This window comes from Pleurodeles waltl, chromosome 4_1, assembly GCF_031143425.1.
Source record: "Pleurodeles waltl isolate 20211129_DDA chromosome 4_1, aPleWal1.hap1.20221129, whole genome shotgun sequence".
NCBI lineage: Eukaryota > Metazoa > Chordata > Amphibia > Caudata > Salamandridae > Pleurodeles > Pleurodeles waltl.
The window spans coordinates 769,818,291-769,832,424 of record NC_090442.1 but is presented as its reverse complement, the minus strand read 5'-3'; the positions used below and the strand labels follow the sequence as shown (position 1 = coordinate 769,832,424).

The 14,134-nt window shown below is 47.5% G+C and overlaps 1 protein-coding gene across 1 annotated transcript in view; it reads left to right on the top strand.

Annotated features, from left to right (window-relative positions):
- Nucleotides 1-14,134, top strand: part of DENND6B (DENN domain containing 6B) — a 367,826-nt gene that overhangs the window by 327,093 nt on the left and 26,599 nt on the right. The window contains exon 20 of the mRNA XM_069229420.1: nucleotides 13,961-14,110. Coding sequence (XP_069085521.1) covers nucleotides 13,961-14,086 — 126 coding nt within the window. The 3' untranslated portion in view covers nucleotides 14,087-14,110. The remainder of the gene's footprint in view (nucleotides 1-13,960; nucleotides 14,111-14,134) is intronic.

Sequence of the window (14,134 nt, the reverse complement as noted above, 5' to 3'; positions counted from 1 at the left end):
TCCAGCCTGGCCGTGTCAACCGTGGTACACAGAGCTACTGTTGCTGTCGTTGTGTCCACCCATCAGGATAACACTGATTCCAGAGCTATTCACCATCAACCAGGGGCAAGTGAGACACCCGGATCCCAAGTCTCTCAACTCATTTGCATGGCTCCTGAATTCGATGAATTAGGCCACTTAGATATTCCTAACAACTGTAAGACCGTTCAGGCTAAAGCGCATGCAGATAGCACAAGTAAGACATATCAATTAAAGTGGAAACAATTCTGCTTGTTGTGTGTCTCTAAGGGCATTCACCCGCTTTCGTCCACTCCAGAGCAAATCTTACCTTATCTCCTTCATCTCGCACGCTGAGGTCTTCCCCATGCATCCATCAAGGTTCACTTATCAGTCATTTCTAGATATAGACGAATATCTAAGGAACCATCCCTCTGATCTCATAGACTTATTAAGCAATTTATGAAAGGTCTTTTTCGGTCTTTTCCTCCAGTTAAACCCCGCCTCCAGCTTGGCAACTAAATAGTCTTGGGTCAGCTGATGAAGGAACCGTTTGAACCCATTCATGAAGCAGACATCAAATACCGCACCTGGAAGTAAGCGCTCCTCTTAGCTTTAACATCTGCTCACAGAGTCAGCGAAATACAAGCATTTACCATCGAAGAGTGTAAGGAAATGCCTTCCTTGGCATGGTTACCCCCCTGACTTTTTGCATTTTGTTGATGCCAGTTATGATTGAAAGTGCGCTGGGACCCTGCTAACCAGGCCCCAGCACCAGGGTTCTTTTCCCTAACATGTACCTTTGTTCCCACAATTGGCACAGCCCTGGCACACAGATAAGTCCCTTGTAAATGGTACCCCTGGTACCAAGGGCCCTGTTGCCAGGGAAGGTCTCTAATGGCTGCAGCATGTCTTATGCCACCCTGGGGACCCCTCACACAGCACATGCACACTGCCTCACAGCTTGTGTGTGTTGGTGGGGAGAAAATGACTAAGTCAACATGGCACTCCCCTCAGAGTGCCATGCTCACCTCACTGCCTGTGGCATAGGTAAGTCACCCCTCTAGCAGGCCTTTCAGCCCTAAGGCAGGGTGCACTGTACCACAGGTGAAGGCATAAGTGCCTGAGCACTATGCCTCTACAGTGTCTAAGTAAAACCTTAAACATTGTAAGTGCAGGGTAGCCATAAAGAGTATATGGTCTGGGAGTTTGTCAAATACGAACTCCACAGTTCCATAATGGCTACACTGAAATCTGGGAAGTTTGGTATCAAACTTCTCAGCACAATAAAAGCACACTGGTGCCAGTGTGGGATTTATTGTAAAGTAGTGAGATTGGAGGATTTCCCCAATAGGAATAGGGATGTGCCCCTCTCCCCTCAGGGAGGACGCACAAAGAGAGTGTAGCCACCCTCCAGGACAGTAGCCATTGGCTACTGCCCCCAGTAAAAAACACACCCCTAAATTTAGTATTTATGGGGCGACCCTGAACCCAGGAAATCAGATTCCTGCAACCTACAACAAGAAGAAGGACTGCTGACCTGAAAGCCCTGCAGCGACAACGGAGACGACAACTGACTTGTCCCCAGCCCTACCGGCCTGTCTCCAGACTCAAAGAACCTGCACAGCAACGCATCTGACAGGGGCCAGCGACCTTTGAGGACTCAGTGGACTGCCCTGAACCCTAAGGACCAAGAAAATCCTGAGAACAACACTGTTCAAAAACTGCAACAACTTTGCAACTTTAAAGCAATTTTTAAAGAACTCTCTCTTCCCGCCGGAAGCGTGAGACTTCTCACTCTGCACCCAATGCCCCCGGGTCGAGTTCAGGAGAACTAACACCACAGAGAGGGCTCCCAGGTGACTGTGAAGACGTGAGTACCTTGAGTCGACCCCCCTGAAACCCCACAGCGACACCTCAGAGAGGCTCCAGAAGCTCCCCCTGACCATGACTGCCTGGAAACAAGGAACCAGACGCCTGGACCAAGCACTGCACCCGCAGCCCCCAGGACCTAGAGGAACCACCTTCCAGTGCAGGAGTGACCAGCAGGCGGCCCTCTTCCTAGCCCAGTCGGTGGCTGGCCCGAGAAACCCCCCTGTGCCCTGCCTGCATCACCTACGTGACCCCCGGGTCCCTCCCTTGCTTTTAATAGCAAATCCGACGCCTACTTTGCACACTGCACCCGGCCACCCCTGTGCCGCTGAGGGTGTGTTTTGTGTGCCTGTTTGTGTCCCCCAGCCCCCTACAAAACCTCCCCCCCCCCCCCCCGGGTCTGCTACCTGCTAGCAGACTGGAACCGGAGCACCCCTGTTCTCCATAGGCGCCTTTGTGTTTTAGGCCCTTCTTTGACCTCTGCACCTGACCGGCCCTGTGTTGCTGGTGCAGTGACCTTGGGGTTGCCTTGAACCCCCAACGGTGGGCTGCCTATGCCCAGAAGACTGACTGTGTAAGTGTTTTACTTACCTGAGAAACCTATCCAAACTTACCTCCCCCAGGAACTGTTGATTTTTGCAATGTGTCCACTTTTAAAATAGCTTATTGCCATTTTAACCTAAATTGTGTGTACTACTGTTTTAAATCAAAGTTCTGTACTTACCTGTGTGAAGTACCTTGCATTTTATGTACTTACCTCAAATATTGAATCTTGTGGTTCTAAAATAAATAAAATTAATGTTTCTATATATAAACTATAGAGTTATCCTGCGTACCAACCCTAAGTTTATTCCTAAGGTCCCATCAGACTTCCATATTGAGCCAGTGGTGCTAAAGGCATTCTTTCCACAACCTGAAACTGGAGCAGAAAGATTGCTCCATTCTCTCGACTTGAAAAGATGTCTCAAGTTCAACTTACACAGAACGAGTTTGATCAGGAAATCAAACCAACTCTTTGTAGCCTTCAGTGCACCCAGAAGAGGGCATCCTGTCACTAAGCAGGCCATTTCCAAATGGATCTCGAATAAAATAGACCATTTGCCATCAAAAGGCTGGTCGACCTCTGGACTCCAGAGTGCATGCACACTCAACTGGGGCAGTTTCCAGGTTTTGTGCACTGTTTTCTGGCGTGTCCCTACCTGACATCTGCCGAGCAGCGACGTGGAGGACGACGCATGCTTTCACAAAGCATTATTGTTTGGATGCTGAGACACTCCGATATGCAGCGGTTAGTCAAGCAGTCCTTAGGCATTTGTTCCGATGAAGGTGAGCTGTTTCTCTTTTCCCGCCATCCGCTTCTGCTTTTAACGCCACATTTTCTGTTTAATAGTAACGTATAAGATATGCATATGGATTTATTTATGAGTGTGTTTAAACATTATTTCTCTGTCATACAGTTATCTAAGTGCAGATGCTATCTTTTATATGGTAGAGCGTGTTCTTATGCATACAGAAAATGTGCAAGTCACTGCTTGCTATTCTTATTCAAGCATGTGAATCTATGAAAGTTCCAATACTGGAGAAAGGAATAAGTTACTTACCTGTAACTGTAGTTCTCCAGTATTGGATTCACATGCAACCCACCCGCCTCCTCTGATGAGCTCACCTTCTCGCTCTCTTCAGTGTTCTTTATTATTACAGTACTTATGGTCGGAAAATCTGAGCAAAGGCAGCTCATCCCATGAGGTTCTATGGAGTGGGGCAATGTGATTGGTTCATTTTTAAATTTGGGTCTGTTTTACAAAATGACTGTGATAGGTTGCTAAACTAAGACATGTAATGTAGACATACAATTTAGGCCTATGTTGTACATTCCACCGGGGACTCCCATCTTGACGATGGGGAAGCATTGAAGCATGTGACTCTATGAAAGCTTCCAATAATGTAGAACTACAGTTACAGGTAAGTATTTTATTCGTTATTATTGTGGCTACAGAAAACTAAAGCTCCGAAAACATCATCTGATGAGGACAGTGAGTCTGTTCCTAAATCTCACAAGAGGGCTAGATCTCTTGAGGGAACTTCTGAGGAGAGCAGGAAGTCCCTCAAAATTCATCATCATTTCAAGGACTCGAAAAAGAGAGAAATAGAAAAACAACCCTCTTCAGAGGTAACTTCATCTTCTCCAGCTACCCCCTGTAAGCCACTGAAACAAAAGGTGCAAAAATTTCCTGTTTTGCCATCGACGAAATCCCCGCTGACAGCAACATCGTCGATGCCTACAGTCGTCACTGTATCGTTGATGGAGCCATCCGTGTCGACGACCGCATTTTCCATACTGGTGCCAATTTGATCTGCGAGACCCTCGGAGACATCTAGGACTTAGCCGACTGTACCGTCGACAGCATCACCATTATCGATGCTTCCATCGTCGACGCACCTACCGTCGACACTTCCACCGCCGACATCTCCATCGTCGATGATTTCACCGTCGGCAGTACTACCGTCTGCAGTACCACCGACGACGCTCCAGTTGACGAGGATCAAGATTAAGACTTACAATAAACCCACCATGGCTTATGGGGCAAACATTTCACCTCTTCTTCCAAGTCACCTTTTGGATGTGGAGGCTCATAGTCCCTCGGATCTCCATGTCAAATATCAGAAGGAAGAAGAGGAAGACGAATATTATGAGGATGATCAAGGGCAGGAGGTTGAGGGATATTATTGTACACCCTCTACTCAGAAATATGCTGAACACCACTATTATCCAGAATTGCATTGTCCGCAGGAGCAGACAGTTATGCCTCGTTCGCTTATGGAGGATCTTCAGAATATGCTGGCGGATTACAGACGGCGTTTTCCGCCACAGGCGGAGGTACCACCATCTACTCCGCCAAGTACAGCTTCTGTTCTGCCACCAGAGATTCCACCTCCAATAACATCCAGAATGACGCCGCCACCACACTCTGATCCTCTGCCTTAGGACGATCCTCCCACATCGGAGGATGACACAAGAGGGGAAGGCGAATTACCATCTCAGCATGACAAATGGCAGGATTATGTTACTCCAACTCCATCTCCTCAATACCCTTCAGCTGATTCCCCTCCTGAAGACATTGGGGGGTTTCATTCAATTATGGAGAGGGCAGCAGAGAGGTCTCATCTACCCATCACAGTGAAGCATTCCGTTTTACTTTTTGTATGATTTCAAGGACCAAGCACAGAAATCAGTAAGGTCTATTCCTATTATTGACGACCTATGGCAGGAGGTTGTCAAGATTATGAAGAATCCAGCTACAGTGCCAGCGGTTCTGCCACGGATTGACAAGAAATACAGGTCTCCGGATAATGCGCTTGCCTGTCTCACAGGACACCCTCGGCCAGACTGTGATATCACAGGCTGCACAGACATTCTAAAAATCCAGCAGCTCCTATCTCCGTGCCACCAGATAGAGATGATCGACACCTTGATACAATAGGGAAAAGGTTTTCTCTCATGTCGGTTGTTACTGTAAGAGCTGCTAATGCCCTAGCTATCCTGGCACGCTATGACAGGCAGATATGGTCAGATATCAAACCTATGGTTGATCTCATCCCTGAAGAGCAGAGGCAGGATGCAAAAAAATCTTGCAGGAAGGAGAGTGATAATGCCATGGACATAGCTTCAACTTGTTTTCAGCAATTAGCAGGCGCTGCTGTTCTGAGGCGCCAGGGCTGGCTGAAGGCCACCTCTTTTCGATCTTAAGTACAAACAAAGATTTTGGATAGGGCATACGATGGAGACATGTTTTTTTGGTAAGCATATAGATGAAGCCCTTCTTGCCATTAAAATGGATACTGACAGTGCTAAGTCCCTTGGTTCTTTGCAATATAGAAAGCTACCTTTCCGAGGGGCATAGGGTGTGGCTCTTTTTCCTATAGAGGATCTTATTTCCGTTCCCAGCCGTTTCAACTGTACCAGCAATAAAGACCATCACAGTTATATCGCCAACCAACTACGTCTGGTTTCTCTAGGCAGGGAGCCTGTTGGAAGTATTCGCATCAGCCCAGAGACACAGGACGCAAGCAGTGACCCAGTAGAAGTACCAGCTATTCACCTGTTTCAGCATCAAGTAGGGACAAACATATCCAAATATCTCCACAATTGGAAAACTATCACCTCAGACCAAGGGGTGTTGGACATAGTGGCTTATGGCCACACCCTAGAATTCGCGATCAGGCCGCGAACCACCCCTCCAAATGGAGCGCACTCCCCTCATCTCCACTTACTGAAAAAATAGGTCAAATTGATGCTTCTCAAAGGAGCAATAGAAAACGTTCCAATAGCTCAGAGAGGGAAATGATTATATTCCCGTTTTTTCCTGGTGCGAAAGAAAACAGGGGAATGTAGACCTATTCTAGATCTTCGGCATCTCAACAAGTACCTCCGCAAACAAACTTTCAGAATGATCTCTCTTTCAGACATATTAAACCTCCTGACCACCGGAGACTATATGACATCCCTAGACTAGGAGGACGCTTATTTTCATATCCTCATCCATCCCAATCATCGCAGATATCTCGGATTCACTGTGGCTGGTACTCCCTATCAGTTCCGAATCATTCCCTTCGGGCTCAAAACAGCTCCTCACATATTCACCAAGTGTCTTGCTCTAGTAGTAGCTGTTCTCAGGAAGCAAGGTCACCAGATTTTTCCATATGTAGATGATTGCCTTCTGAAGGTGCCCACTACGCGAGGAGCTTTAGCAGCGACAGAATATTGCATAACACTTTTCCAAAGAATAGGGCTCATGCTCAATGTCAAGAAATTTTGCACAACACCCACTCAGAGGATGATTTTCTTTGGAGCTATCCTGGACACAGCTGAACAAAGCTTTCCTGACACAGGAACGCCTAGCGTCTCTGGCCCAAATCATATAAAAAAGAAAGTTTGTTTCAGTGAGGTCGTACAAATCGCTCCTGGGTATGATATCTTCCACCATCAGACTGGTACCAAATGCACGTTTCTAAATGAGACCGTTGCAGGAAGAATTGCAGGTTCAGTGGAACCAACCGCAAGGTTCGTTCGAGGATCGCATTCTGGTGACGCCAAAAATGGTAAAGGCATTGGGCTGGTGGGCTTACCAGTCTCCTCTTTCTCAAGGCCTCACATTCATTCCGTTAGTCCCACAATTTATAATTACCACGGACGCTTCCATGGAAGGATAGTGAGGGCATCTCCAAGATCTGCAGATCCAGGGGAAATGGTCAAGCCACCAAAGGCTGATGCATATCAACAGCCTAGAACTCAGACCCATCTTCTTCACGTTGCAAGCTTTGCTCCCAAGGATAAAAGGGTCTTGAGTGTTAGTGCGGACAGACAACACAACCAGCATGTTTTATATAAACAAACAGGGAGCCACAAGTTCTTTAACACTTTCACAGGAAGCTCAGCTACTATGGGACTGGCTTACAAAACACATCTCTCTGACAGCCAAGCATGTTCCAGGAGTGCGCAACACGCTGGTGGATGCACTCAGCAGAACCAACAGCGAGTGTCACGAATGGGAATTGAATCAAGCTCAACATGTCAAAATATTTGCAACATGGGGGAAGCCAACTCTAGACCTAATTGCAACGAACGGCAATACCAAATGCCAATTTTACGCAAGTCGGTATCCCCTCCCAGGGTCCTGGGGGAATGCCCTTTTGATGCAATGGTCTGGGATCTATGCGTACGCTTTTCTCCCATCCCATTGATTCCCAAGGGCATAGCTAAAATGAAGAGGGAACCTTGTCGCCTAATATTAATCGCTCCACAATGGCTCCGGCAATGCTGGTACCCAGAGCTGCTTCTAATATCAGAAGCTGCACCAATATGTCTCCCTCCAACTCCAATGCTACTGTCAATGCATCAGGGCAAGATTCTACATCCAGATCCGATGTCACTGCATTTGCGTGCATGGCTCCTGAATTCCATGAATTTCAACATCTAAAAATAACCCCAGAATGTAGAAGTATACTGTCTAAAGTAAGAGCGGACAGTACCAGCAACACGTATCGATTCAAATTGATGCCTGCGACACAACTTACATCCTTATGAGGCCTCTCCGAAGCAAATTTTACCGTACCTGTTACTACTAGCAACATCTGGGCTTGTGCATTCTTCAGTGAAAGTGCATCTGGCAGCAGTTTCAACATACAGACGTTCTTCAGACACAGCTTCACTTTGCTCGACGCGTCTTATTAAACAGTTCATGAGAGGTTTATTCAGAGCTTTTCCTCCAGTACCGTTGCCTCGTCCTGAATGGCACCTTAATGTTGTACTCTCACAACTAATGAAACCTCAGTCTTAAGTTCCTTACTTGGAAGGTAGCTTTCCTTCTAGCGATCACTTCCACCGGAAGGGTCAGTGAAATTCAAGCCTTCACCACACAACAACCTTTTCTGCGCTTTACTAACGATTTTGTCGTTCTCAAGACAAATCCAAAGTTTATTCCTAAAGTTCCTTCTCAGTTTCATCTGAATCAACCAGTTATTCTCCGGACATAGTTTTCTAATCTGACATCTCCAGCGGAAAAGTCTATCCACACGTTGGATGCAAAGAGGTGTCTTAAGTTTTATCTTAAACAAACTAAAACTTTCCACAAGTTTGATCAGTTATTACTTTTCTATGGATCTGAGTGTCTGGGTTCTTCAGTAACAAAGTCAATGATAGCAAGTAGCAAATAGAGCGCATTCAACAAGAGCAGTTTCAACCTCTGCGGCTCTTTTTGCTGGGGTGCCCCTGGGTCAAATATGCTGTGCTGCTACCTGGAAGAGTACCCAATCCTTCGCATATCACTATTGTCTTCAGGCCACCCATCAGACGGATGCGGCTGTGGGCCAAGCAGTTCTTTTGCTATTGTTGTATTTGTTGTTCTCATATTTTCTGATTAACGTTCCATGTTCAACATCTCTCCTGTCGCTATGGTCTGACTATGATTGATATAGATACTTGCTTATCTGGAATAAATAAATAAAAAATAAGAAAAGAGGAAAAAGGAGAAACAAAATATTTTCATTCCCTCCATCCACTACAATTTTATTCAACTGCTTATTATTCTGATTCAAGCATGTGAATCTATGAAAGATCCAATACTGGATAAGAAAGTATTTAACCAGTATTGGTATTTTTCATAGATTCACATGCAACCCACCCTCCTCCCCTTAGAGGCTCCCTTTACTGACTCAGGTGCCATGGCTCACTCTCACGAAATCTGAGGCAAGGAGCTTTTTTTGGGAGTGTTCTAGAGGGGGGCTGTTGCTAGTTTGGTCCATTTTAGAAAAATGACATGGACAGACTACCATATTTAGCCCTATCTATATTGTAGACTCTGATTATGGTGATGTACTGCTTTATAGGATACCGTGGGACTCCCACTTCGACTGGAAAGATTCACGCATGTGAATCTATGAAAGGTACCAATACTGGATAACTGCAGTTACAGGTAAGTTACTAATTTTTCTGATGGATACAACTTCCTGTGGATTCCTCACCTAAAGAATTTTCCCTACGCGCCAGCATTCGCCGAACATTTTCTTCTAGCTCTGCACGTCGACGATGGCGTCACAATTGCCCGACTCCCACGCAAAGCCGTAGGACATCATCCAGGCAATAAGAGGTCGACGTGCAGGCGTCAGTTCCCTTTTTTCTGTGCCTTCGAGTAACGTTTTTTTCTTCGAGGCTACCAGGGAGCTACAGTTTCACTTCGTGTGTAACAATGTCTCAGCCAAGGAAGTTGGGTTTTAAACCCTGTAGGGAATGTGGAGGTCGAATGTCGGTCACAGACCCACACGAGAATTGTTTGTGGTGTCTGAGCTGTGATCATGAGGTCGAAGCGTGCGGTTCATGTCAGTGCATGAATCCGAAGGCTCTTAAGGAGCGGGAGGCCAAGTTGTTCCTGGCAAGGTCTAAGAAGAAGGAGAAACATCATTGCCGTGAGTCTTCCTCCAAGTCATCGAAATCTCACAGGCGACATCGAGACTCCAGACGCCGGCATGAATCACGGCACCAGTCAAGTAAGGACAGTTACCGCTCGAGGTCGCCGTCGGCTCGGCATCGAACAACTTGAGAAGTTAGTCCAACTGTGACACCTCTGCCTCCGACGACTCCAACTTCTCCGACGTCACCACTGTCGGTCTTCGAAGTTGATCCTCACCGGGAGCCGACGGTCTCTCCAACGCAGACGGAGATGTCCGAGCCGACACCGGCTTCGCCTCATGCGCTGGCTCCGCAAGGTTATCCGGTGTTCCCGGCGCCAGGCACAGACCCTGCCGCATTTCTTAATGCGATGTTCAACATCTTTGCCACCATGGCTCTGGGGGGTGGTCCATTGGCCTATGACATGGGTGTTCTGATTTCATACAGACCAACGCCCTTCATGTCTTTCCTTCCTTCGGGAAGTGCTGGTTCGGCGCTGGAACCAATGGCGTCGCCTAGAAGACCAGTGACACCGACGACGTCTAATTCCCCGGCGCCGATGAGTTCGCCGCAGCTTCCATCTACTCTAAAGAAGCCTATGGTGCCGATGGATCCGGCGTCAGTTGAATCTGATGGTCGACGCCGTCCGGAGTGGAACTTGGCTTCTCCGGGGGAGTACACTAAGGAGGCTGCCTCTTTCCATTCGGTGGTGAGGAAGGCAGCGGATTTTCTTGACCTTCCTCTTCCAGCTGCGGATGTTAAGACAAACATTCTCACGGAGGTTTTGCATTCTTCATCAGCTGTGGCAGAGCCGCTTCTTCCGTTTAATGAGGCACTTATTGACCCGATAATGGAGGTGTGGAAGAAGTCTGTGTCTTCAACGGCAGTAAACAGGTTTGTGGCAAGGAGGTATTGAGTGGCTCCTGGAAATTCAGCGTTCTTGTCCAGACTCCCAACTCCGGAGAGTTTGGTAGTGCAGGCTTCATGCTCCTCACGCTCTGCTCCGGGATTTTTTCCAGGGGTTCCCGCGGACAGGGAGACCAAGAGAATGGACCAATCTGCCAAAGAAGGCGTTCTCTTTATGTAGCATTGTCTTCAAGTCTACGAATGCTACCTGTATCCTGGGAAGGTACATTTATGCTCTCATGAACGAGACCAAGACACACTATTCAATCTGGGCTTGACACATCGGACTCTGTGGCCAGGGCTATGGGCACGTCCATAGCGACAAGACGACATGCCTGGCTCCAGTCTTCGGGATTCTCTCCCGATGTACAGACAACCCTACTCGACCCGCCCTTTGATGGGGATAAACTATTTGGGGCAAAAGCTGTCTCTGCCTTGGAGCGGTTCAAGGAGAGTAGGGCCATGGCAAGATCCTTGGGACTGCAAGCATCCACCTCCACTTCCTTGAGATCCTTTAGGAGGTTTGGGCGTGGCTCTTCCTTTTCGAGGGAGATTTCAGGCAGCAGGACAGCAACCTTCGGCAGCTCACCCTTAAAGATCATTCAGGGGCAGGGGTAGAGTTCGTACTAGAGGGGCCACCCAGCAGCACTCTGCCTCTTCCTCCGGGGGGTGCAGCAAGGAAAGCAGCCTTTGTCCTCTATCACTCCATTTACATGCATCTCCTGTAGGGGGGGGGAGACTGTCTCAATTTCTTCACATGTGGGAGTCCATAACATCGGACTCCTGGGTCACCGATATTGTGGGGAAAGGTTATATTCTTCCCTTTCGGGAGTTTACCCGTCCCATCCCTCCCCGCCCATCCTTCTGTTCGGAAGACCATCTTCTTTAACTACAACAGGAAGTGCTAATCCTTTTGTCAAAAGGTGCAGTAGAGTTGGTTCCAGGGCAGGAGAAGGGTCAGGGCTGTTATTCAAGATATTTCCTGATCCCCAAAAAGGATGGTCGCTTGAGGCCAATCCTGGACCTGAGGATTTTGAATTGATTCCTCAAGCAAGAGAAGTTCAAAATGCTGACCCTAGCACAAGTTCTTTTGGTGTTGAACGAAGGAGATTGGATGGTGTCTGTCAACTTGCACGATGCTTACTTTCATATCCCGATCCTCAAGTCGCACAGGAAGTATCTCCGGTTTGTGGTGGAGTTGCAACACTATCAGTTTGCGGTCCTTCCGTTTGGTCTTACTTCGGCACCTCGAGTCTTCACGAAGGTGATGGCGGTGGTTGCAGCGGACTCATAAGAAAGGGGATAGCAGTATTCCCTTATCTGGACGATTGGTTGATCAAAGCCAAGTCTCCGGAGCTCCTGCAGCGTCACCTCAGTTGTTGTTCGATCTGGGCTTTTCGGTGAACGTGCCCAAATCTCACCTGGAGCCCTCTCAGCGCCTCCTGTTCATAGGGGCAGTATTGGACACAACATTGAATCAGGCCTTTCCTCCGCCGCAGCGGATTCAGGACATTCAGGATTTGATTCCAATGTTCCAGAATGGAGCGGTCGTTCCAGTCCTCAAGGTCCTTCGTCTGCTCAATCTATTCTCTTCTTGCATTCTGCTGGTCACTCATGCACGCTGGCATATGAGGGCTCTTCAGTGGTGCCTCCGCAGGCAGTGGTTTCAACACAAAGGAGATCTCGGAGTCGATAAAGATCTCCAGAGATGCTGCAGCGGATCTTCAATGATGGGCTGCAGACGGCAACCTTTCCCAAGGAAAGCCGTTCTCGCTGCCTCCTCCGGTGGCCACAGTAATATCGGATGCCTCCACTCTAGGGTGGGGGGTGCTCATCTGGGGGACTTGGAGGTCAAAGGTCATTGGTCTCCAGTGGAACAGAGGTTTCACATCAATCTGTTGGAATTGCTGGTGATACGTCTGGCTCTCAAGGCCTTCCTCCCTTCCCTTCACGGTCGGTCGGTTCAAGTCCTGACGGACAACACTACCGCGATGTGGTATATAAACAAGCAGAGGGGAGTGGGGTCGTATCTTCTCTGCAGAGAAGCTCTACAGCTCTGGTCCTGGGTTCAGGACCATCGGATTTGCTTGGTAGCAAACCATTTGGCCGGAGTTCAGAACATGCGTGCGGACAGTCTCAGTCAGCGCATCTCGACCGATCACGAGGATTTCTTGGTTTGACCATTCAGGTACCCACCACAGAGTGTGGTACTGCTTTGGGACTCTATTCTTTAGGTGAGGAATCCACAGGTAGTTGTATCCACCAGAAGAACAAGTTACTTACCTTCGGTAACGCCTTTTCTGGTGGATACATTAGCTACCTGTGGATTCCTCACGTTCCTGCCTGCCTCCCAGTTGCCTGACTGGTCTTACCAAGAATTCCTTGGGTGAGTACCCGTATGTTGTACATATGTATATACTGATGCAATGATATATATATTGTGTATATATTTAAAAAAAAAAAGGACATCTGTGTCTATGTATACATTTATGCATATATTTCGTATTGTAGGATTGTATACAGTGGATTGTTTATTTCTATTGGTTATGTTTGATATTAATGGAAATAAATATTGGTATATAAGTTTGATTGATGTGTTCATATCACACCTGTAGTGTCAATGTTCTCCTGTTCGCCTCAAACAGCACGGAAAAAATGGTGATAACTGACGTCTGCACGTCGACGAGGACCTCTTATTGCCTGGATGACGTCATACGGCGTCGCGTGGGAGTCGGGCAATTGTGACGTCATCGTTGACGTGCAGAGCTAGAAGAAAATTTCTGTTGAATGCTGGCGCGTGGGGAAAATTCTTTAGGTGAGGAATCCACAGGTACCTAATGTGTCCACCAGAAAAGGCGTTACCGAAGGTAAGTAACTTGTTCCTTATGTTGCTTGGTGTTTGTTTAGCATGTACCTGTCATTATGTTGGGCCGGTAGCCCATTTAGAAGGGATGGGCCGACTGGCCTCCTGCCCTATCTGGTTAACCCAGGACTCTGTGAAGTCCGAAGCAACTGGTCCCTATCCTGTAACCTACTCTCTGCATCTCCAGCGGGAATGGTATTGGTAGATTAAATGGGACACTGACACTATCGTACAATGACTACACCATACCAGTTAGAAGTAGGTTGCACTTTCTGTCTCCTGGTATTCTTCCAAGTTTCCTTTCAAGTACATAGTTTTTCTTGGACTTTTAATTACTCCTTGCACTCTGCTTATTATAGTTTTAATTTCACCTGCAGATGAGAGCACAGAGCCAACACCTCCCTGTAAGTGACGGTACCCTGCAGCGCCTGGGCTTGTATATTGAAACAGTCGTCGGCTCTCTCCCTGATGACCTTCAGGGTGTGCTGCACCATCGACACTGAACTGTTGAGTATCTTGATCACATGGTGAGTGGGAAAAGACAAGGTAAT